General features: G+C 48.7%; 1 protein-coding gene across 1 annotated transcript; it reads left to right on the forward strand.

Moving 5' to 3' along the window:
• Positions 1-4,999: 4,999 nt before the first annotated feature.
• On the forward strand, positions 5,000-6,735 carry LOC311205537 (GSK-3-binding protein-like). Its single transcript, XM_084279990.1, has one exon. The coding sequence runs from the start codon at positions 5,148-5,150 to the stop codon at positions 5,745-5,747; it is 600 nt and encodes a 199-aa protein (XP_084136116.1). The 5' UTR covers positions 5,000-5,147; the 3' UTR covers positions 5,748-6,735.
• The last annotated feature ends 17,827 nt before the right edge of the window (positions 6,736-24,562 follow it).

Below are 24,562 nucleotides of genomic sequence, written 5' to 3' on the forward strand. Positions count from 1 at the left end.
ATAACTTCTGCAAAAAAGAAGTTACTCAGCCTTGCAGTTGGCACTGTAGTTCCCAGCCTTGCTAGGAAGCCGTATCCCCATGTGCAAATTCTTAGGTAACTGACCAGGGACAAACAGAAACAATGCCTGGGATAAACAGAAGCAGTACCTGCATGAAACAGATCCCATATATCTGAATTCAGGGTCTTATGTTTAGACAAAATATGCATGGTTGAATTTCTCAAGGAAGAAAGCCTGACATTTTCAAAATCACCTAATGTTTCCTGCCTCCATTAAGGCCTCAGACTGGGCATCCAAAACCACCTAAAACTGTTGGCCAACAGGATTATATTTACCCCGGGAGACAGAGTAAGACTAACAACATTTCTGCTTATTAATTCCCCTGTTCTACTGTGTTTGGCTTTTGCAAGTTGTGACACAGTAAATACATTTGTGTCACTTAGCAACCTCAGCTGTTTCTAAAGGAATGCCTTTTGTTCTTGGAAATCTATTATAAATGCACGTTACAAAACAATTATTGGGGAATCTAACCTCGTCTTATTTGGATGGCGTTCCGGCCTCTCCCCGCTCTGCACTTAAAGGGTGCGCAGGAAATTAATTTGCTTTGCACAAGCATCCTCCATTGACACTATTGTTAGGAAGAGAAGCTCTGCATATTTAATAGATATGACAGAAGTTTCTGTTAAAAATAAAAAGACGTGAGAAATGCCTGGGGAAAGAAAGGACTAGAAAGGACTAGAAAGGACCTCCTAGTCACTGGGTTCACCCAGTTCAAAGCCCTCTTGCTGTTTTGTAAACAGCACTATAAATATTTTACCCTTGCGATGCAACACAGTCTCTGTCACGAACTTATCAATCTCATTTACTTCTCTACACAACGCCCCAGCCTGAGATCGCAGATCACACAGTTCCGGCGTAAGGGTTTGAAATGCAAACACCTGTGCAAATTAAATGGTATTTCTCCCTTTCACATCGATAAATGTTGTTTCTCATTCCTCCTTTCCCTGACATGTTAGTACATGTGTGTGATCCTGAACACGTAAGTGTAGTGGAAGGACTGAAACCACGCTGGACTGCAGACTTCCACGGATTTAAGCGTTTTCTTTCTTTGTCCTTAACGGGTTCAAAGCTCAGAATTCACATCCAGTTGTCCACCTTGCAAGCATCAGAACAAAAGGTAAGGTACTTGCGCTGACCTTTACCTTCTGAAAATAAAATGTATGCTCAGGAAACACTATAAAACTAGATGAAAATTTTATAGATGGCCACATAATCCAAACAATTAGCACTCGTTTGTGAAACTCAGGCTTTGTCTTCCTCCAGGGATACCTGAAAGTCAAGTAAAAATACTAAGGTTTTTCACTAAAAATATCTTAAACACTGTTTTCTAAAAAGGTGGGCAGATAAAGTGAGAGTGCAAACGAACAATAATAATATAAAGGAACCAAATAATGTTTTCAACTGTAACACCTTACTCATAGAATTACTTGGGCAACAATTTGGCACTGGAAATTTTGGGAATCCCAGAGCAGAAACAGACAATATAAAGAAATGTATCAGGAGGAAAAAGAAAAAAAAAAAGAAAAGATCATGGCAACGTTCATTGTGAAACAATTGCTCAGAGAAATGTTGTCAGTGGTCAGAAAAATCTTGCCAACAGTTTTGCAACTCTTTCCATCCTTTTACGTTTTAAAGAACCTGCCCTTGTCCTTAATGTTTCGGTTTGCTGGGTGTTTGGGGTTTTTTGATTGAAATTATTGTGGGAAACTGCTGAAGTAAAAGCAGTGCTTCCAGCATCACTGGAAGCAGAAAACCAAGTATGATAACCAGGCTGCGATCCTTCCAGTCTAAATAAGAATGCCTTGCTATAGCTAACTCGGCCCGGCTGAATGAGGTGATGGCTACAACTGAAGAAGCCCCAGCCTCTTCCTGGCAGCCAATCCTGCCACTTACTCTCACAAACCCCACATCAGGGCGCCTCTGTGTACGACAGCCACTTTATTGCGAAACCCGTCGCTGAAGTTGTTCTCATTTCTGCAGAGAGGCACTAGCAAGCGGCTAACAGCTCCTAACCTGCTGCAGTGATTTCTGCTGGGAACATCCAACGGTGGTTGTGGACAGTTTAGACCTACTCTTGGGCGTGGGTCAGGGTTTGACTTCAGAAAGGACTCCGGGTGCTGCCATAACGAGCTCCTCTCCACAGATGTGGGCACGACATAAATTCATGATGAGACCACTCGGGTGTAGATTTTCCCATATAAGCAAACCTTTGAGGGACAACTTCAGATGGGATGTGGTGTATAGTGTCTTCTCCGGCATTCTTTTCCCTTGTCTTTCACTCTTACTGTGAAGGGAGCAGATAGACCACCAAAGGCATGGCTGAGGTTCTCAATTCCTCTAGAGGAACATCATCTGAAAGGCCCTTCTCACGGTAAATCTGTAACACATGCAAATCTATGACGCTCATTTTGCTGAGGTGGCAAAACTATTAACCCTGATTAGTAGCATTCAGTGTAAATATTTTCAGTAGGTTTAGTCCTAAAATCCTCAGCAGATACTTACTGGGTGGGTTGTCAATCAGTCATCACTCAAGTTTTGCATTAAAAAAGATCTGAGGACATCAGGATTCTGCTAATGACTGTGCTCTGAGCTCCCTATCTCTGGCACCGATCTGCTCTACCCTGCAAACTTTTCCCAGCGCTGCTGTTGGTTAGGGATGCAATGAAGCGGATTTGTGATTATCGTTGCCGGGCTCATGAAAGCCCCAGGTGTAGATGTAATCACAAGCAGCACTGAGCTTTTGCTGGTAGAGCTTATTTCGCTTTTGTGGGAGGAGAAGAAAAGGGTGGAATAAGCTGTACTGGTTTATTGCAGTTCTGCTTGTACAGAATGCCAGATTACCTACTCAGAAGTGCTCTGAATATAGATCTCCCTCGGAGTTGAAGTAGATCCATCTACTGCATCTATGTAGGCCTGCCTTTATTTCACTTGAAAAGATACTGCATAATTAGGGAATAAGGGTAGAAGTGTTTTCTTGAAAATATTCCAGCGTGGGGAAACAAGATCTCACTTTTTTCCACTACCTGTAGAACAATGCCATCGGAATTTTAATTCCCAGTTATCAAGAAGGTGCTGAAAGTAAGAAAAGCATATATATATATATATATATATATATATATATATATATATATATGTTGCCATTCACAAAAGGTCTCCCCCCAACCCTGACAGAGTAGCAGTATTAAACACCAGCCCAGCAAGCTGGCAGCAGAGTCTTGTGGCTTTTTTGTTTTATTTTGGTTTTTAAATTGGTTAGAAGCAGCATTGCTGAGGTACTGACAGGCTGACATCTGTTCTTACCTCTGCCATCAGAGTGGTTCCAAAGAATGTTTATCAATACAGTGATAGGCGCTTTATGTATATAAGTGTGTATATATATATGCATATTAAAAATATATGCGCATAAATAATCTGCATTTAGGTAGCATGCTTTCTGCCCAGCTCGCACAAATCCCAGCCTGGAGATGTAGCAATGCACTTGGATGCCTAAGCTGGAGTGACCAGCAACGCGTTCTGCTGATCGGCACGCTGACAAACACGTGCACAGAACGCACAGGGGCTCTTTCATTTTGTACAGCAAGTGAAAGTCAGGAAAGCACGGGCAAACAGACAAAAGGACGTGCCCTCGCCTTTGCCAACTGCTTACTGTTTAACCAAGGGCACGGCGCTGATAGCAGGTAGGCGTGTGAGCCACTTCCAGTCTGCCAGCGCTCCCCAGCATGCCCAGTTACGTGAATGAGCGTGTTTTGGACTATGTACCCGGTGTTTTGACAACCAGAAAATGCTATTTAAGGCTCGTCGCTGGAACTCACTCGCTTAAAGGACGCGGTGACGGATTCGAAGCGGGGGGGGGGGGGGGGGGGGGGGAGCCGGGACTGGGATAGGAAAAGGCAGGACGGAGCCTCGGTCCGGGCAGTGAAGTAAATCGCAGGCAGGTAGAAAACCCGAAGGAGCGCCCGCAGAGACTCGCTTCGCGTCTCCCAGTTCTAGGGACGGAAAATAGGACCCCCAAAGGCATTTCCATGCCGAGGAACTGAACCCCGCAGCGCTGCGCTGGAGAGCCGCGCTCGCCTCGCCTTCACCGCAGGCAGCACGGCGGCGTGCGGTGATCTCGGGAGCTCTGAGATCACAACACATCAGCGTGCTGCGATCTCAGAGCTGGCCCTGGCGGGAGGCTACTGTAAAGGGAAGCGCAGCGCCCGGCGCCGCTCGGCGTTACCCGCTCGGGGACGCGCAAGCACCGCTTCCACGTGCGGCGTTAAAGGGAAAGCACAGGCACGTCCAGCTCCCGTCCCCACAGCCGCCCGGCGCAGCCAGCCAAGCACTTAGGGGGGCACCAGCGCACAGCGGCACACGGAGCCCTTCCGACTGCTAGCGGTTTCCCGGGGCAGCATCTGCCAGGCCTGCGTGGCTGGGGCAGACACAGTACCGACCGGAGCGGCCACGCTTCCTCCGCGCCCGGGCGCCATTCACACACACCAAAACCCGCCGCACCCCCGCCCCCCCCGCGGTAGCCTTCTCCCGCCTCTCTTCGGGGCGCTCGTCCCGAGGCGGCGGGACGGCGAAGGGCCCATCGCCGTCCAGCGCGGGCCCCGCAGCAGCCCCCGCGCACCTCCCCTCCACAACCGGGCCACTCGCCCCGCCCCCTCACACCCCTCCTGCCAATCATCCGGGCTCCGCCTCCGAGACCCGAGGTGCGGGGTTTGAAAGCGGGCCGGTCCATGCGGTGCTAAGACTGAGGGGGGGTGACAGGGAGCGCCGTGGCCGGCGATCGCGAGGTGGCTTCGCCCGACCGGCGGTCTCCGGCCGCAGGAGCCACCCCTGCGCCGGCGAGTGAGTCTTTCCCACCCGCCGCGAGGGGCGTCGGCGCCGGTACCCGTCGGCGTGCCGTCGGCGGCGAGTGCTTCCCCCCCGCCCGGCGCAGTGGGAGGTGCCCGGGATCCCGCGTCACCCATTGTTTACAAACCAACCCCAGCGGGCCGAGCTCCAGCTTCAACCGCAGCCGCCGGAGCCGCGTGTGCTCGCGTGCGCGCGGGGCGGCGGCCCCGGTCCCGCTGCGTCTGCGGCACGGCAGGGCGCCGACCGAGATGCCGTGCCGCCCGGGCGAGCGCTTCCTGCTGCTGGAGCGCTCGGTCGCCGTGGGGCAAGCGGGCTCCAAGGAGGTGGACGCGTTGGTGGCCAAGCTGGGTGAGGTGCTGCAGCTCAGCGCTCATCGGGCGCCGCCGCCGCCCCGTGCCCCCAAGCACCTGGGGCCGGGCAGCGCCCGCGACCGCGCCGCCCCCTACTCGCCGCGCTGCAGCGGAGGCGGCCTGCTGGCGCCCCGGGGGCCGGCCCCGCCGCAAGCCCACCCGCAGCACACGGAGCCGCCGCGGCCGGACAGGAGCGGCCACCAGCGGGTCACCAAGCAGCTGTGCGGTCGGGGATGGCTGCGGAGCGCCGCCCGTCGGAGGAAACAACCGCCGCCGGGGCCGGGAGACGGGCTGGCGGAGGAGGAGGACCCCCACCGGCTCCTGCAGCAGCTCATCCTCTCCGGCAACCTCATCAAAGAAGCCGTCCGGCGGTTGCAGCTAGCGGCGGTGGCAGCAGCGGCGGCGGCCTCCACAGCCTCCAGCGGCAGCGTCTCGGCGGGGAGCAGCGGCGCGGACGGCGAGGCGGCCGAGGCGGCGGCGGTGCAGCCCCTGCAGTAGTCGACGGGGGACGGAGCGGCGGCAGCCGGGGCAGAGGGGGGCGGCCGCTAGCGGCGGCGGGGCCCCCGCCGAGCGGACTGCAGGAGCGCGGCGCGGGCTCCGCCGCGATGTAAGTCTCCCCCCCGCGGCGGGAGCCGGCCCCCCCCTCCTCCCACTGCCGGGCGGGGACGGGACGGGCGCGGCGGGGTCGGTGTCGGTTGGGGCGCGGCGGGTGCGTGTGTCCCCCCCCGCCCGCCCGCCCGCCACAAGGTCACCCCCGGCGCGGCGCCGAGCCCCGCCGTTCTCCAACCGGCGGAGGCCGCGCACGCCACCCGCCCCGAGCTGTAGCTGTTGTTGTGCCCCCCTCCTTCCCTCTCCGCGCCTTCCCCGGGAGCTCCTCCTCCTCCTCCCCCCCCGCCGGGGCCGCCCGGCCGGGGTCGCGGTTTCCCCCCCCCCGCCGCCGCCGGTCCCCCCCGGCCGCCGCGGGGCCGCTCCGTCTCCTAGGAGCCATTTGCAATAATTCTCGCTGACCCCGGCGGGAGGTGTTTCCTTTCCCCTCCCGGGCTCCTTCGGGTTCGGTTTTTTTTGTTGCTTTTTGTTTTGTTTTGGTTTTTTTTAATTATTATTTTGAGGTTTATTATTATTTTTCCTGTTGTGACTGTATGGAGCAGCTAACAAAAAATGTGAAAAAGGAAAAAAAAAACCCACAAAGCTGGAAGGCAGCTGGACTAAAAACTGTAAAGCCTGAGGAGTGAATGGAGCCGAGACGCATTGTTCCGAAAGGTAGCCGAAACAAGTTTGGGGGTTTTTTCTACCAAAAAGAGAGAAAAAGAACCCCCCTCGAAACCCACCCTTCCCCCGACAAACTCAATGGCTCCAGTGCAAAATGCAGCTGTTGATTTTAAATATATGCACTTCGTACCGGAGTGTTTGAAATGTGTTCCTGATTTACAGGACTTTACTGTCTTAATTAACCTGTCTGTATTGAATAAACGTGGTCTTGTTTTTATTTTCGGCTCCGTGTCTCATTGTTAAGAGGAAGCGGATCTCGCTTCAGGAGAACAAAACTATGTGGATGATGCTCCAGTGGGCACGTTCCCCTTGATCTTCTTTCAGTTGTGAGATCTCCATTTTGCAGCCGTGCGCGCACACACACACACACACACACAAAAATCCCCACAACAATCCGCATAGCCTGATGCAGTGGGACACCGGTTATTAATGCACGGAGATGCAACTGAGCCCCTTTGTTTGCCAGCAGCGCTCATTGGGAAGCTGCGAGACGCCCCTTCGAGCAGCCGAGGAGAGGAGGCTGGTGGAATTTATAAAAGTCGAATCATAATGAAACCAAAATTAGGTATGGGGTATTGAGGAAGGAACAGCGCTTGTTGGTTACTTGTTTTGGGGGTTGTGTGGGTTTTTTTAAATTTGTTTCTCCGGGGAGGAAAGACAAGAACGGAGGGGAGAGAGATCTAGCCAGCAATTTTTTTTTAATTCTTTTATTTTTCCTCAAGAGTCTTTAAAACCTAGAATCTGACGCTGGTGATAAAAAGCTTATTCTGAATAGCTTCCTTGGTAAAATCCTACGGTGGGTGTTTAGGAGTCAAAGAATGAGCTTCAAGATCAGAACTGAACACATCAGACAGTCTGGAGCATAACAATCTCCCAACCCCCACTCAATTTGAGGTAAAAGCTTCCCCTTTGAAGAAGGTAGCAATCCCACATGAAAGAAAATGGAAGATGTTTGCCTTTGTCCAAGAGAGCAATTTGAACAGTTACATTTACTTGTGTGATTAGTTCTTTCAAGAATACCTTAAATCCGCAAAATATTTTGGTCTTCTTTCTCTGCGTACCCAGCTACTGATCAAAACGGATGCTGAAGGTTTTTACAATGTCTCGCTGGATCCCTCGTGCGCTAGGAACAGTATACAATGTTATTATTAGCTTTATCTTGATCAATTTATAAGTAGAATGCAGTTTTTCCATATCAAAGCGTGTAAAACACAGAGGAAGAAGTTCAATGCATTTTAGAACCTCCTTAACGACTAACATCTGAAGTCCCTTTTCCCTCGGAACTTAACGCTGCTTTTGTGGCATTTCACACAACTCGCAAAGGATTCGGATCTGCCATTAGTTCTTGTCCTCTAACACTATAATGCAACGTGCTGTCTGTCCTTCCTTCAAAAGAATTTTTATTTGAAATTCGCTTGTTTCCTTCTTAATCCAGGAAAGGGGGGCGGGGGGGGGGGGGGGGGGAGGAGGAAAAAGTTCAATAGAATGTAAAAAGAAATCTTTGCTTCAAATACAACCACCAGCCAACAACGGAAGGACTAGTTGTGCTCATATTTGTCCTTTAGATGCTCGGACCGATAAGTAGTCGCTGTGCCGATGCTGAATTTGATGAGTAGTTTAATTATCTTTACTGAAAGAGCTGGAGGAAACCGGCTAAAAACCGAGCGTAGCCGACGGGGCCCGAGTTGTTACACAACTACAGCTGAAATTCGTGAAGCTGGCGTGGTTGGCTTGAATTTTTCGCCACTGTTAATTATGCATCAATTCTGCATCCCCCTTTCCTCCCCCCCCCACCCGCTCCTTCCCCAAATCCTAGCCTCTGTATACTAATGAGAACAGCTAACTTTACAAGTGTCCTTTGTAGTCATTGAAAGCCTCGAGACATTCCTTTTAAGGATTTTACTAGAATAACACTTTTCAATAAACTGGCAGTTGAAGTGAGGCTTAGAAAAGATGCTAATAAATTTCACAGTGACTGGCCGGTTTTTAAGCTTCCTAAATTACTTCTAAAATAGCTTTTACTTTCTCCTTTGTGCGAGGCTGGGAGATGTATATATGAAAAGGGGTTATAGTGAGCTAAGCGTTATGCAGAGGGTGTGATGATTTGGTAAAAGGGTTTTTGGCACTTGCTTCGTATCACTTGCATAACTCACCCGTGCGTCTTCATCACTCCTAACGTGAACATCCCAGCAACCTTCATCATCACGTCTTCCTTTTAAAATTACCTGCTTCAAGACGCACCACGTGCCACTTCTTCGTAAGGGAACGGATCGAACGTGGCTTATTTTGGCTTCGGGAGCCAAGTTTCACGAGACTTCGATTGAGATACTGCCAGAAGGTTTCCATTGATGCATCACAAATTCTCTTTTTCAAGTATTGCCTTGTGCTGCGCTACTCGGGCATGCAGACAGAGAGGAGCTTGGGTATCAAAGTCACCCGTCTACTTTGTGTCCCAAACAGGATTAAAAAAAGGTTGAACAGCAAAGTAACGATTTTTGTAAGTTTTAAATACCGGTGTTTTACGGGAAGGCTTTCCTGAATACATTTAACTGATGCTAACTCTTAGGTACCAGTTGTTGGTTCCTAGAGAAACAACAAGCAAATTTGGCCTTCATTATCTTCATTTCCAAGTGAAAATATAGTTTGCTTCAGCATTTAAATTTGGAGTAAAACTGTATTTTCATAGCAGGCATCTAGCTAGCTTTTACCTCTTTTACTGCCATCTCGTGAGGAAGAAAATTGTTCAAAACACAAGATTTTCTTGCAGTGGGTCACAGGAACTGTGGGAGCACAAACGAGCCTTTTAGGTATTTCTAACAAGCGATGGTCTGATGCTGGGGGATGAGTTTGTTTCCGTTATATTTACAGGGGGAGGGGCTATATTTTGGGGGTAAACTTGATTTTAAAGGGTTTTTGTAAGCGAATGCACAAAGGGCTGCTCACAACCTCATTTTGCAGTGCGCCTCTCTGTGGTGTTGCGTTAGCATGGCACAAGGCTGCCACGGCCCTTTCATTCCTACTCTGCGGTGCAGCTTCATTCCTCCGGAGTTTTCTCTGTATGACTGAAGTGTTTTCCTGACCCCTTCCCCGAAACTCGGCTCTGCACCTTTGTTAGATACCGCTCTTTCCACTTGCATGTTCTCAGTTCTCAGAAGTAACTGGGTTTAGCCACAAGTCTGCTCGTAGAATGGTTTTTTTGTCTGCTATTCCCCTTGTGTCTCCTGTCTCCCCTTCAGCTTGCCGTTGCCTATTGTGCCACCACTTAAGAGACTCCTGTAAAAATTATGCTGGTGCAGTTCTTGGCATAATAAACATGGTAGGAAAGTGGGGACTCTGCCCAAAATCCTTAAAGTCAGGTCTTAAAGAAAGTAACGAGTGCATCTCATGGAAGGCATGAGGAAGAAGAAGATGGAGGCTGGTTAATACACAACTTCTGGCCAGCCAGGGCCAGTCCCAGTGTCAGCAGCTTCTTCTCCACCTCCACTGTCATCTCCGTGGAGATCATCTCCATCATCTCCACGTCCATCTGAAGAGCATCCCACATTCCCTTCTAGTCCCCGTCCCCACTATTTTCCTCTCCTTGCCCTGCATTCCCCCCTTACTCAGGCCATTACTTTCAGCTTCTGTTCGTAACCTTTCACTTTTATGTGTCATTTGTCCATGTCATATTGCTCTTCCCAACTGTTAGGTGGCTTTGTTCCCTTCAGTTGCTTTTTGGTAGGTACTTTTGACTCACTTGTTCATTTGTCCTCCAACACTGGAGCTCAGTTACTTCTTGGTAGCTAAGACCTGGTTTACTTCTTCCAAAACTTGCTGCAGTGTATGAGCTGAAGGGCAAGTTTAAACTGTCTTTCATCTTCAATTTGTACAACACAGGCCAGAAATCAGAGGTGAAATCCTAGCTGCAATAAAATGAGCAAAAGAGGGTACCAGAAAAAATTCCTCTAAACTTGTATGGGAATTTCCTCCTGTGGGTTTTTTTTAGAAGTAGCTGGAAAACACCACTTAAAGTGCCATGAAAACTACATAAATGCCTTTGCAGCAACACGAAAATGACATCAACAAACTCATTTCCTGAGTCAGTGAGGTTGGTTCGCTATTTCTCTTCTAAAACTGATACTTTAGCTGTATGACTAACCTCGACCACCTTTGTCAAAACTACAGAACTGCTGTTCTGCAATTTCCACAGCAAAAGGCAGCCTCTAGAGAAGGAGTTGATGCCCTTAGAGAGAGGAAGGCTGCGGTGTGCCCAAGCCGCACTAGTAGACACTGCAGGCTCCACGACAGAGGAAGCTACAGGAAATCAGGCACCATAAATTCAGAGGTGCACAGCGTTAGCTGTTCCTTATGCAATATCCTGTATCTAAATTGTATTTTTTGCTTCCCATGATCTAATCTGGAGGTGTCTGGTGGAGTAATACAGCCTGCTAAGGGTACTTTTCATCGCTGTAGGCACTAGGACATCAATGATCAAAAGAAATTGTAAACCTGCCTCATCTCCACATCCCCCTGGTAATCACTGACTTGGCAGGACTTTCATGAAGAGGTGCTAAAGAAAGGCTGTAAGCTCCTGAGCGATATGAAAAAGTTTAATATGTTCAATCCCAACCCCAAGTACAGATTTTATAGCAGCAACAATTGTAAAGCTGGGTGCAGGGGGGCGTGGGGGGGACCCAACCTCAACCTGCTGGAACTTTTATAGTTGGAAGCCAAGTGGTAAGTTGGAGAATAAATAGACCTGCTTTCATTTTCCTCCCGGGTAGGTACTGTCAGTCCTCATCCAAGGGACTTCAGTGCTCCCCAGTGTGCTGTAGGGCTGCCCCTCAGGAGGTAGGTCTCCCATGGATTTTACAGTCCAGAGAGGTTGTAGTCTTCCAGCTTGGTGGGATCACTTTTAGGAGCCACACTGAATTAAATAAACACCTTTTTTTTTTTTCATTTGGTGGCACGTGATGAAAGAGCACCAGGGTGAAAACATTCTAATTAGAGGAAATGGATCCTGGCTGGCTTAATACTAAATATTCGTTGCTCTAAGCATTTTACCACAAGACATCGGGGCTTATTCTGTCCATATCACAACAATTGTCCTAGTTTCAAGGCTTAAATCTGCAGCAGCATGGTCTCAGAGTTAAGGTGAAAGTCTGGGTTATTAGTAGTCTTAAATCCACATTGTGATGGCTTTTCGTTTTTACAAGACCAGTAGTTTTCCTCAGGAAACCAGACACTGCTGGAGCAGGTCGCTGGCTGTGTGTATGTACATCCCCAGCTTCTCATGAAGGATGGAAAACGAGGGGGATAATTAATCCTTTCCTGCTGTTCACAGGCAGAAATAAGGGTTGGTATTCTGGCAATGTACAGGTATGCCCCCCCCAGGATGGTTTATCACCTGTTCATCATTTTGGAAGGTAAAAACCCCGGGGTGATACTTGTATTTTTCATCTTACTGCTCTTATCTTCCCTCAGGGTTCTTCAGTAGCTGCTTTCGTCCAAGGCCTCCAATGCAAACTTCTTTGGCCACTTTCAGCTCTGTCCTGAACAGTGTTGCATGTTGCATGTGTTGCCTTGATAGCTGCTCCTGAACAGCTCTTTTCTTAGCAAAAGCAGATCAGAGCCCATCAGAAATACTAAATTATTGTAAAAAATGGAATTTCAAATAGGTTTTGGTTCCCTTGCTTCATCCTAAAGAAAACAAAAATCCTTATTGTTAAGTACATATCCATGCTGAATGAGTCTTTCAAGGATGTCCTTGTGCAGGAGTGATTCGAAGTTTGCAGCCAGCATAATAGAGATCTGCCTTATGATTGTAATGGCTTTAACTTATCTATTATTAAAAGTCTTGATTCTTTGGCTTCAGTACTTCTAAATGTGCCTGCAATGTCTTTTTCTTAGTCGTAGGACTGGAGATTTTTTCTCCTATTTCCTGGAGTCGGAAAAGTTTTCCTTCAGGGTAAGGGGGAAAAAAAAGAAGAAGAAAGAAGAATTCAGCTCAAAATCTAATTGTGAAAAACATTCAATGGTTTCAGATTATATCTGCTTGGGGAAATTGTATTACAAACTGATCTTCACCTTTAAGTACAACAAGCACAGACACCTAGAAGTTGAAATTGTGTTATCCAGGAGGCACTACTTTTAAGTCCATAAATTTTAGAAACTTTTAAACTGGAGAGGGGAAGATAACTTGAATGCTCAAACCAAACAGACCAAGATTTTGCAGTGTGCCATTTTAACTTCACAACCAGTCCACTCCAATTTATTTGAACTCCTGTAACTCAGCAGAGGAGATTAATGGGCTGACAGCAAAGGTGATCTTTTGTAAGTGACAGTCGCATATAATTAAATCTGTAAAACTCTAGGAATTGTCGTGCTGGGTAAGACCTGAGCTCTGGGTAGCTCAATATCTGGGATGTTGGTCAGCTGCTTCATACCAGTGTCTGCATGGTGGCAGAGCCCCAGCAGCTCTCATCCTTTTGGAGCCAAGAGACCTGACCTGCTGTGGTCAGATGGCCTGTTTATGCTTGGATGCAAAGCTGGCTCCCATGGAGGGTGGGACAGTGGTCGGGGTGGTTAGGGGAGCCAGGTGGTCTCTGTGAGAAGCTGAGAGCCTGGCCAGCCCGTCACGCATGCCTGGTGGCCACCTTGGCGTCTGGGTGTAACACTGAGGGCTGACAAAGAAGCAGCAGGATGGGCTGCTGCCTGTGGAAGCTGCCTCTGGAGAGGGGTGTGGGACTGGATGTTGGGCCCCTTAAGAATAAAGACTCTTCGGGAAACCCTAAGCAGGTGTGATTTAAAAGGACTTGAAAGTCTCTGGGGAAAAAGTGGTTTCAGACATGCTAGACCAAACGACCCACACTGGAACCCAGAGGTGTGTGTAAGTATCAGTTCCCCTAACTAACTCCTAGAGAGGGAAATTACCAAAGCTTTGAGACTAGATTATAGACCCCTTCATGAGAGGGAAGACTGTTAGAGACCCATCTGGAGTCAGCAGCGTGGCAGAGACTAAGACAGTTCCAAGCAACTTCCCCTGGCTGTCTGCGAAAAGGTGTTGGCATGTGGAGGCTGACCAAGGGCAGCACTGACACAGCTCTTCCCTCTGTCCTGTTGTGCTTGTGGCTTCATCGCCTGCTGGGGTCTTGCTGGGATTTTGCCCTTTTCCTGTCACTGGTTGCCTCCAGGACTGTGTGTCAGCACTGGCAGGACAGACATTGTTTTGGGAATTGACCACATTAAGTTGTGCATCGGTATTCCTCAACACCCCAGCACTTGAAGTGTGACATTTCTGTCTAATGCTGCACAGAGAAGCCTCAGCCTCCTCCTGCCCAAGTCTTATTCCCACAGTCAGGGCTAAAATCCAGAAGCAGGAGATGTGTCCTGCCTGGTTAGTGACTCCTTGGTTATTGCAAACTTGGGATTTTGAAAGTGGTGATGCTGTAGCAGCTGCACCTTCCTTTTCATGTCAGCCCTTTTTTTGGTTTTGTTTAAGTTAGTTACTGCTGCTTTTTAACCCATACCACAGCGAGCAAAATTAAGTACAAGCGGAGTCTGCCACTGTCTTGCTGTCCTTCTGACCACACGCACCGCAACAGCGACAAAACTTTTGTCAGTACCAAAGACCTTGGTTCTGAGGTGGTCAGCACAGGCTACCTTTGCAGTTCTCCACGTGGTATTGAGTGTCTTACAGCTGAGGTCTGTGGCCCTGGGTGATCCTGGCTTCCCTTGAAGAACTGCTCTCACTCAGGTTAGCACTCTCACTGTGTGTGATGACACTTCTGAGGCACAGAGAAGCAGATTAAAGAACTTACCCCATCCTTATGTCCTTGATATAAGCAGAAACCTCTTCCTCACAAGGACAGCCAGACACTGGAACAGGTTGCCCAGAGGTTGCAGTCTTCATTCATGGTGTTTTTTACAATCAGATTGGATAAGATGCTGAGCAGTGTGGCCTGACCTGAGAGCTCGCCCTGCTTTGGACAGGCAGCTGGACTAGAGACTTCTCAAGGTCCGTTTGACCTGAATTATCCTACGATCCCACACTGGATAAGCTGGCGCATCCGTGTACAGCAAAATATTCCATTCCAATGCAGTGCATGCAATTCACCCAGTATTTCCCTACATGTCAGCTAGCAAGAAGGAACATGGGCTACATGGATGTAGTTCCTTAGCAAATAGGTAATTTCAAGATTTTTTTTTTTCCCCTATTGTGGCTTCACACATCCTGATCCACCTCGAACACTTCTCTCATGTTCCCATGGTTCACAAAACCATTCTCCTCAGTTTCCTGTAGATCTAGATGCTGCCATTTCCCACTGAAATCTGTGAGGGCTCAAAAGCAGTAACAGCCTTTCCCCAGCCACTGGTTGCTCATCTACAACAGGGAGGACATCCACGTCTCATCTGATCCTGCCAGGACAGACAAGAGCATCTTTTCCCCCCAGCACTGGAAAAGGCAGACAGAAAGGACCAGATGTCAGCGTTGTGGTTCAGGGTGGTTCTTACTTTCCCCTCACGGCTAACAGCTGGATCATCTGGACTTACAAGGGAACAAGCCAGTGCAACATTAATGTGTGCCAAAGGGTAGGAGTTCTTTTTAATTCCTAGAAGAGTAAGAAAAATGCCCCCTCTCAGCTCTGAAGGAGCCCATCCCTTGTACTCTTAGGATGGTGTTCATCGTGGCAGTTCTTGTCCCGATAAACCTAGCGCCTTGGGAATCAACACGAGCTGATGACACCCTCCATATCGGGAAGCAGTCTGTTGTGGACCAGTGACTTCTCAGAAAATGTTCCAGACCAGTGCCCAAGTTGGTGGGGTTCAGCTCATGGGGACTGGATACCAAAATAACCCCTTCAAGTTGAATTGTTCAAAGTGAAAATTGGGTATGAGGTCAAGTTTCTCTTTGCTACAGAATTAAAATCACATCCTTTGCTGCAGATAAGTCAGAAGACTGAGATCGTCCCTCAGACATGTCTGTGTTCTCTGTATGCCTCTGGTCTCCAGCACATACCATCCCGGTCTCTTAGGAGAAGCATTAGGAAATTCATGGGAGCCCACAGATAGGATCTCAACAGGGCAGGGCCAGCCCAGGCATTTCAGCTACCTGGGTCTCCTGAAGCTCATCACTTAATCTTCAGTAATGTGGCCAAGTTGCTCAGAGAGGCTTTCTGAACAAGAGGATCTCTGAACCTCACCCGGAATACAGGTTGGCTGTCCACGGGGATAGCTTCTTCAAACAAAACTCCCCCAAACTCCAAATTATACAAGGTCAATTATACAGAAAAATGGGGAGAATTGTCTGTGGTGGCAGAACGCTATGGTATTTCCTAGCAGAGTCAGAGATTTGTAATAGAGGCACGTTCCCTCCCAGAGCAGAGCATGTATGGCCAGCACACCTCACTGAGCCAACTCTGAGGAACTAACTGTTCTTTTCCTAATTAAGTATCGAAAATAGGAAATGATGGATGGTCTAATTGAGCCCCCTTACATAATTTACTCCAGTATAGAAGATCATTCACGGGTTCCTTGCAAATGTTTGTCGGCACAAGGGCTTTTCTTGATCCTTAATTCTTCTTCTCATCTGAAATGCCCTCTGTGGGAGGCATGACCAGTGCAGCAGCGCAGGAAGGGACCACTACTGCCTGCGGTGAACCGCGGCAGTCCTCGCCGTTGTCTCCATCCCCGCTGTCTCCATCCCCACCTGTCAGAAACTTGAAGAGCTTGTTGGGTTTTTTGAAGGATTCTGCTGAGCTGCCTCCTGTACCGCCCCGTCACCCTACCCAGCCACAACGCACCCTGTCCGATTTCTGCGTGGCTGGTTTGCTGGCAAACTCCATTGCGTGTACGCGTCCTGCACTGGCACACAGGAGGCGAGCGGGGTGCGTCTATGTGGCTACGTGTGCAGCAGAACCACAGGAATCCTTTTATCATAGAATCATAGAATTGTAGGGGTTGGAAGGGACCTCAAGAGATCATCGGGTCCAACTCCCCTGCCAAAGCAGGCTCCCTAGGACATAAACGAGATGTCATTACAGCCACCCTCTGGCCTCTCCCGCAGCAAAATTCAGCTATTTTTAAAAAAAATAAAAAGCCAGGTTTGCAGCCTGTCCTATTTGAGTTAGGGAGGAAATCCCAGTCAAAGCCAGGGGTGTAGGGGCCTTAACCGCTCTTAAACTGGCGGCACAGTTTGTATGGTTGATGGTGTGGTGAGTCAGCGTAGATGGGATGAGTTGGTTGGTGGTGAGCAAGCACTGCTCCCTTGCCTGGCACCCACACTGGCTGAGTTATGTCACTGCTGCGGATGTGTTAGCACCTTGCCTAATCCGCATGCTGTGTGTGTGTGTGGGGGGGTGGTTATCCTTGCACCTCCCTCAAGTGTGAAATAGAGGGAGAGCGCTGACAAACTCAGTCTTGGAGACAGAGATTCAGGATCCGTGCCAGCAGCCCGTGTCAGCTTTGAGCCTCCGTTTTCCCGTGTCGTGGGGCTGTGACAGCGCAGACGGGTGCTTCCCGTTAGATACTCACAGACACTGAAAATAGACACTCCATTACTGTGGCACAGTAGCTGACGGTAATGATAGGGCTCTGCTTACGAGTTCCGTCGCTTGCTCGCAATCTGGCCGCTTTGCATGCTTTATTTATCAGGTATTAATTGCGACTTCCACTTATCACCCCCGGCCTAAATCGCCGCATCGCCCGTTGCAGCGATCAGACATTTACTCATTTTTTGCTTTTCTTATTAGCATCAGAAAACTCAATTACAGGCGAGCAGGCATGCATACACAAACACACAGTAGTAGGTTTGTGCTGATGTTTTTAAAGATACACATCTGCTGTTACTAAAAATAGGTCCTTGTCAGCAGCTTGGTAATTTTAGTCTCAATGAGAATTCATCCCCATGGTAACTGTACAGTTGTTGAATCATTTATTATTTGAGCTTCAAAATCACAACAGTGCCGGCAATTTTCATCCCTGAACATTTTTAAGGGCCTTTTGCAGTGTTGCTGTACTCCTTGCTCCACACCGCCAATATTTACCAAGCAGACAGCCCCAGCCCTTGGACTGACGACCTGCTTCTCCTCAGCTGCATCGGGTCTGGGCTGCCTGATAGCAGGGCAGCAGTTTAAACAGGTCTCACTGTTGTGATAACAGCCGTCCCCGCTGGCATGGCTGTTTGGCTTGGGGACGGTCCGTACGGAGCCCTGCAAACTCCCGATTGCCAAAAATCAAACTTTAAAGTGCAGACCTAAGCCCCGCTCTTTGTCTTGAGAGCCAGAAAACAAGATATCTCAGGTCTCTGGGTTGCAAGAGGTTTTGCAGATAAGGGGCTGGTAGTTTTTAACTGCATCAGTAGGTGCAGTTGACTTAAAGCTGACAGGGTGGGAGGGACACACTTGTGGAGATAAAAGCTGTTTGGACTTTCCCTTCCTTACAGATAATACTCGTCAGCCATCATGTGTTAAAACCAAGAAGACTCAGATGGCTTGGGTAGCAAAGCGTAAGGTGCAACTCAGGTCCCCAGAGCCCAGGGGTTGCTCAGATGCTGATCTCATGGAGATTCCAAACAACGGCACCTGGGGAAGCTCGGCAGGATGTGTGTGTGGGGGAGGCTGTGACCACCGTCAGGCTTGAAACAACAGAAATAACTCAGCAGCAGAAACACTTCCACAGCACACAGATTGTGATGAAATGGGATGCCCGAGACTGGTTTCAGGATGGATTAAATCACAGGCATCAACTCCCTCACCAGCTGCCCGCACAATTTTTGTTGCACCACGGCTGGCCGTTAGTTTTACTCCAGCGCGCAATGCGCAGGGCTGTTCTGTGTGTAGGCAAGAAGAGGCTCGGTCCTTTTTAGTCTGACAAGCTGGGATCTGAAAGGCTGACCCAGAAACACAGACACTATTCCCAGGTGCCAGCAGTTGTAAAGTGATGCGCTTAACAGAGCCAATTCCTCCTAGGTTAAACATTATAGCTGTTACATACCATCATGACTGATGCCATATTTTAAGCTCAAATGCACTTTCATTGCGGGAGCTTTTAAGAAGCTCTTGGACAAGGTAATTGCAAGGCACTTTTAAATTGCCTTTCGTTTTATTAGTTCAGTTGAGTTGAACACTGCAAAATGAGGATGTGCAAGTGCCTCATACTGCTGCCATGCAGCTGCCTTCCACCTTAAGCAGCTTACTGCAAATCTGTCAGTACCCAAAGCATGTTGTGCATCACCCGTACGGGATTTGTCAGGTGATCCTGGTGCGTGCTGTGGGCAGAACCAGGCTCTGCTGTCTCGGGGAGCTTGGTTCCCCCTCCTATGCCAGTGTACGATCACTGCTGATGTCAGTCCAAGTCACCTATGTTAAAACGGGACGATACAGAGCTTTCCCCCAAGGGCAGCACCAGGAGAAAGTGGCTGGACTGTGAACCAGCCCCCAGCAAGCAAGTTTCTGTCCTGGACAAGCGGCAGCGCATCTTTATTCTTTATTCAAGCATCTGGTTGCTCATTCTGTTCATTTAATTAAACGAGAAATTTCCTTCCCTCCAGTTGGTTCAGCCACTACACGTTTATCCCAGAGCACATACAAAGCCAGATTTGGAAGATGCTGCCCTTTTTTTTTAATTTCCACCTACCATCTTGCCGGGCTGGAAGCCGTGCTCTGTGGCCATGGCATCTGCTGGCGGAGGCGATGCCAGGTCTTGCCGCACCGCAGCCAGAGTGTTTCAATAGGAGAATTACTCGCCTGTAGCATCCAGAAATCTGGTCACAGCTCACAGGTTTTATAATGAGTTGGGAGGGGGGGGGGAGAAAATCACCTGCACAATAGACCAGAAGCGACATTTTATTCCCAAACCCGATGCGGCCAAGAGCTTGTTTCTGAGTAGTCTTTCCCACTTGCCACGCAGTGCTGGGCAGGCGGCGCGGCTCTGCCCCGCAGGCTGCTGCCCATGAAGATGGGCTGGTCGTGCCAGAGCCCCCCCAGCTCTTCCCCAACACTGTTTTCCCCTTGTCATATAAAGACTGACAATCTGAGTGATGAGCTCAAATACACCATCTCTGTGGCGTGCAGCTAACCACAGCACTTCATTTTACATTGTCATTGGTTCTTAATTTTTACCTTGTTTTACTTTTTTGATCCTGTTTGGGCAGGGGAACAGCGCACACAGAGTGATGTCATAAGATGCCCCAGCAGCGTTGCTGACTGTGGCTCCTGTGAGCTCCCAGGGTGGCTGTAACCTACGCAGCCGTAGCTCAGGATACCTGCGCAGGCACAACCCAGGGTACCGCACAGCTGGAAGCCTTCACCAGGCATCAGCGAAGGTGTTACTGAACCTGCAGAGCAGCTGCAGTTGGTGACCATGCAGCAGAAGGAGACCCTGCATGCCTGAGACCTGGAGGCCAGGCTGGGTTTGAAAGTTTGGGTGCAGCCTCCTCCAACACAGGATGCTTTTTTATCTGAAGTCAGAGAAAAATAGTGAACATGTGATTCCATCAGGTATTTTTGCAGCTGCTCTCTGAAAAGGAGTCAAGTGTTAAAGCCCATCTATTTGCTCTGTCTTACTAGCTTTTTTCATCTGGTTGTAACCATATTTTCCACCTGAGATACCGGTGAGTAAAAACAGCTCACCTACGATTTGTGTTAGTGCCAAGGGTCCCTTATCCAGGAATGGCTCCTGAGCAGTGGGGTGCTCTAGAACTGTTGTCACTTCACAACTTTGTGCTTATGTGCGATAGCTTATGAGAGACATTTATTCCATGTCACATCCCTTCCCCCTCCACCTTGCAGCCAGATCTGCATGGGATGAAACTTTTTAATAAATGGGCTGCTTTGTTCTTCGTTTGGAGCGTGTCTTGCACCCCGAGTCTCCTAAGAAATGCCGGCAAAGTGCTGCTCTGACATCTCAGGTGGCATGCACGTGATCCAGATGCTGCTGAAAGCTGGCTGAGCTGATGGATGGCAGTACAGACACCTTTCTCTGCAAACTCCCTCTAGCTTTGATACTGGAAGCTGTAGGAGCAGGGACACATGGACAGCACTGACAGAGCCAGACCTGAGGCTGCAAGGACTGAAACACAGCAGCCTCTGGATCACGTCAGCACATGCAATTGCCCACTTGCATGGATGGACACAGGACAGTGGGGTTTGATGTTAGAGATCACAGAGCAAACATTCACAGAATCCCACTCTTGCTGCTGATGCTTTGTTATAGAGCGATGGATTCTCTCTGTGGTAACTAGGAGCTCACTAAAAAGCAAACCAGATCATCTTTCATTTTCTCTGTGCTCATTTCTGTGTATTCTTATTTCATTCCTGTGATGTCACAGAGGGCTCTTGCTGCAAAATGCAGCTGCAGCTGCGTGGAAGAGGACAGGATTCCCCTCTCCATTGGGGATCAAGCTGCCGTGGAGCCGGCACAGCCTCAGCCCTTGCCCAAACCCCTCCAAACTCCAGTAGTAATTAATAGCCGGCCCTTGGCACTCCCACCCCAGGCTCCATGAGTGCAATGAGCCTGGGACTGTTCTTTCATCACCAGTCATGCTCAAAAATCATATCAAGATTAGTTTTGATTGCTGGGGTAGACAAAGCTCATAGCCTTTGTGATCCAAACCTCTCCTGCCTTTCGTTCCTTTTCTGCAGTGCAGCAAGGCTGGGTAGGAGATACTCTTCTGCTACCTGTTCACCCGTCGCAGGAAGCCTTGGTTGAGTTAATCTGGGGTGATTCCATGTGTTAGCGATGTCACCAGGATGAGAGCAGAGTGCAGTGCCTCCAGCTGGCCTTCCTTACATGCCCCGAGGTGATCCCAGGCCATTCTGCTGTTTGGGATCCTGTGATGCTCTAGTGACAGTCCTGGTGGTGCTACTTCAACTCCCTACTCGCTCCCGACTCAGTACTGGGGCTCCCCTTGGCTGTGTGGCCACCACTGTCAACCCAGCTCCCAAGTGTGATCAGGAATGGGGAACTGTTCCAGTGCTTAAAGATCTCTGTTGCTCCGTTGTGCCCAAGAGTGCCCTTGGACCTTTAGAGCTGTGCCCAGGGCAGCATGCAGTGGCACAGAACTGGGTACAAGCATGGCCCAGGAGAAGAAAGGGATTTTTGGTTGGGGTTGTTCTCATAGAATGAAATCATGGCTTCAGGATATGAACAGGGTGTATCTCATAGGCAGAGGTGGTATCTTTCATTAGCTGGAATGATAAAGTTGAAACACCTCAAAGTTTGGGTCTCCAGGCTGTTCCCTCGCTATATTCTGTGTTTCAGACATCTCACAGGCAGGCAGGGTGGGGTTTACTGGTGTTCACATGGGCTCCTTGCTCAGTTAAAGCCACTAAATCAGCCCTCTCCCTTGAGCCCAGCCTGGCTGACACCCCCATCCACACCTTTCTCAGCAGTAACTGAAGTGGTGGGGTTGGTAACTGATTTTTTTAGCTGTTTTCCAGCTCAGTTCTGCAGCTGATGCTTGGGCCGTGTGTCCTTTCAGCCCGGTTGCACCTGAAGCGCCTGACGGCAGGAGCTCCCTCAGCAGACCAGGATTACACATCCCCTGGGGAGAGATGAAAGCACCAAGCAGAGTAGCTGCCACACAACGAGCCACAGGAGGACTTTTTTTTTAATCACCACGTTCCATTTTACACCAGGAAAGCTGGGATTTTTCTTGTTTCCAATTCAGCAGAGCGTGACCTTCTGGAGGATTTTCAAGCCAAGCAGGGCAGAGGCAGCAAAGGTGGATGGAACATGCTCATCTCATGCTCACTCTGACACCCCCAGCTTGTTTGCCAAGCTGCCCATTTTTGACCTGAGGCATGTCAAAGGATGGTTTGGCTCTCTGTGTGGGTGAGGATGCAGGCAAGTGTGGCTGTTTACATCTCCATTCAGGGCATTAATGATTAAACAACAACAAAAAAGGAGTCTGTGTGGATCCACGAGCCAAATGTGCCCATCTGAGCACACACTGAAATAACTGGTTGCTTTGAGGTGGCACTGAGCCTGGCAAACACACAGGCTCCTTCCCTGAAGCACGAGACTGGAGAGGGACAGGGGATGCTGGGGATGCCCAGTGCTTCAAGTCTCCATACCCTCCCTTTTGCCTCCATCCCTCCTCTCCAGCATTACCCCCCAACCATCCCTTCTCCTTCCCAGGGAGACACAACCTGGCTCTACCCCTCCCTACCTACATTGAGGCCAAGTTGGTGACTTCCAAAAAAAAAACCCTGGGGTATTCCCTTGCAAGTGATTTTAATCAATGTAGACTTAGCTTCAACTTGCAATCTTTGAAAGCAAACGAAGTCCACAGACCAAAATACAATTAAAGACAAAGTATTCTATAGTTTAAGAACTGTTTGGCTCAGAATGTGTGACAGCAAGTTTGGGATGAGAAATTTCACTGGCGTCAGATCTGGCAAAATAGAGAACACCAAGCTATCTGCTGCTGCTTGCAAACCATGTGGAAACTGGCTTTCCCCTACACCCACCTGAAGCTGCCACAAGATGCTACAGTGAGATTATCCCTCATCTTAAAAAAGATTATTATTTTTTGGGGGTGGGTGGGGATTTTTAGGAACTCCTTTAAGCTTAAAAAATAATATCCTACCCTAAATGTGGTGTGTTATTTTTATAGAAAACAAGTTGTGAGAGATTGTAATTTTTTTTAATGAGGAAAAGATTGCAAAGTTCCTAGCTAAATGCCAGGCAGGCTGGCACACTGACCACAGAAAGCACGTGGCAGAAACTTATTTAAAAACATTAAGCTCTTATGAAAACTACATGATGTACATAAATATTCAGGTTTAGATTTGGGATTTTGAAATATGTGACTGCTGGACTCTGTTCAAAAAAAAAAAAAAAGAGGAAGAAGATCATGGAATCACCAGGGTGGAAAAGACCTTTAAGATCATCTAGTTCAACTGCTCCTGTCCCATGCTAAACCGTATCCCTAAGTACCTCATCTACCCTTTTTTTAAACACATCCAGGGAAGGTGACTCAACCACCTCCCTGGGCAGCCTGTTCCAGGCCCTGACAACTCTTTCAGTAAAAATTTTTTTTCTAATATCCAATCTAAACCTGCCCTGGCACAGCTTCATGCCATTTCCCCTTGTCCCATCTCCTGTCACCTGGCTGAAGAGACCATCGCCCACCTCTCTACAACCTCCCTTCAGGTACTTGTAGGTGGTGATAAGGTCTCCCCTCAGCCTCCTCTTCTCCAGGCTAAACATCCCCAGCTCCCTCAGTTGGTCCTCATATGATTTGCCCTCCAGCCCCTTCACCAGCCTGGCTGCCCTTCTCTGCACTCACTCGAGGACCTCAATGTCCTTCTTATGGTGAGGAGCCCAGAACTGGACACAGCACTCGAGGTGCAGCCTCAAGCACTGCAATGCCAAGTACAGGGGCACAGTGACCTCCCTGGACCTACTGGCCACACTATTTTTGATACAAGCCAGGATGCCGTTGGCCTTCTTGGGCACACTCCTGGCTCATATGAAGATGTGGCAGCCTGAATACTGGAAACTGCTTATACTGATGATAAAAGTGAGTTGTCATTGCATAGGTTATCTAGGATAAGGTATAGTAAGCTTCTGCAGTTTAGATTGTTTTTAAAATCATATAAAACTATTAGATTTAAAGAAATGTTTTACTAAGACTAGTTCAGAAGATGAACTGCCACCATGTAATACAATAATTGTAAATATAGTCTTTATGAAAGTATAACACATTTTCACTATGCTTTTTCAGATTCATCCCAGTTCTTACCTTCACGTTACACACTACATACACACCTGAGTGATGGATTCACATCTCGAGTTCAGTCAATAACCTTAACCTCAGAGATAATTTCATCATGGAATTGAACTTTCTTCTTTACTGATGGAGTCTCCAGCTCTCCTGCTTAAATAACTACCATTGCCTCCAGCTCAGATCCTGTGCCTAACCGAGGTGAGATATCTGAAGATATCAAAGCTGTGAGATTTCACAATTAATCTTGCAAAACCAAACCAGAATGCTTTTCCCTTTTGTAGGATTTGCCTCATTTCTAGTTTGTTTAGATTGTAACACCCACCATTACAAT

The sequence above is a fragment of the Gallinula chloropus genome, assembly GCF_964237585.1.
Source record: "Gallinula chloropus genome assembly, chromosome: 2".
Taxonomy (NCBI): domain Eukaryota; kingdom Metazoa; phylum Chordata; class Aves; order Gruiformes; family Rallidae; genus Gallinula; species Gallinula chloropus.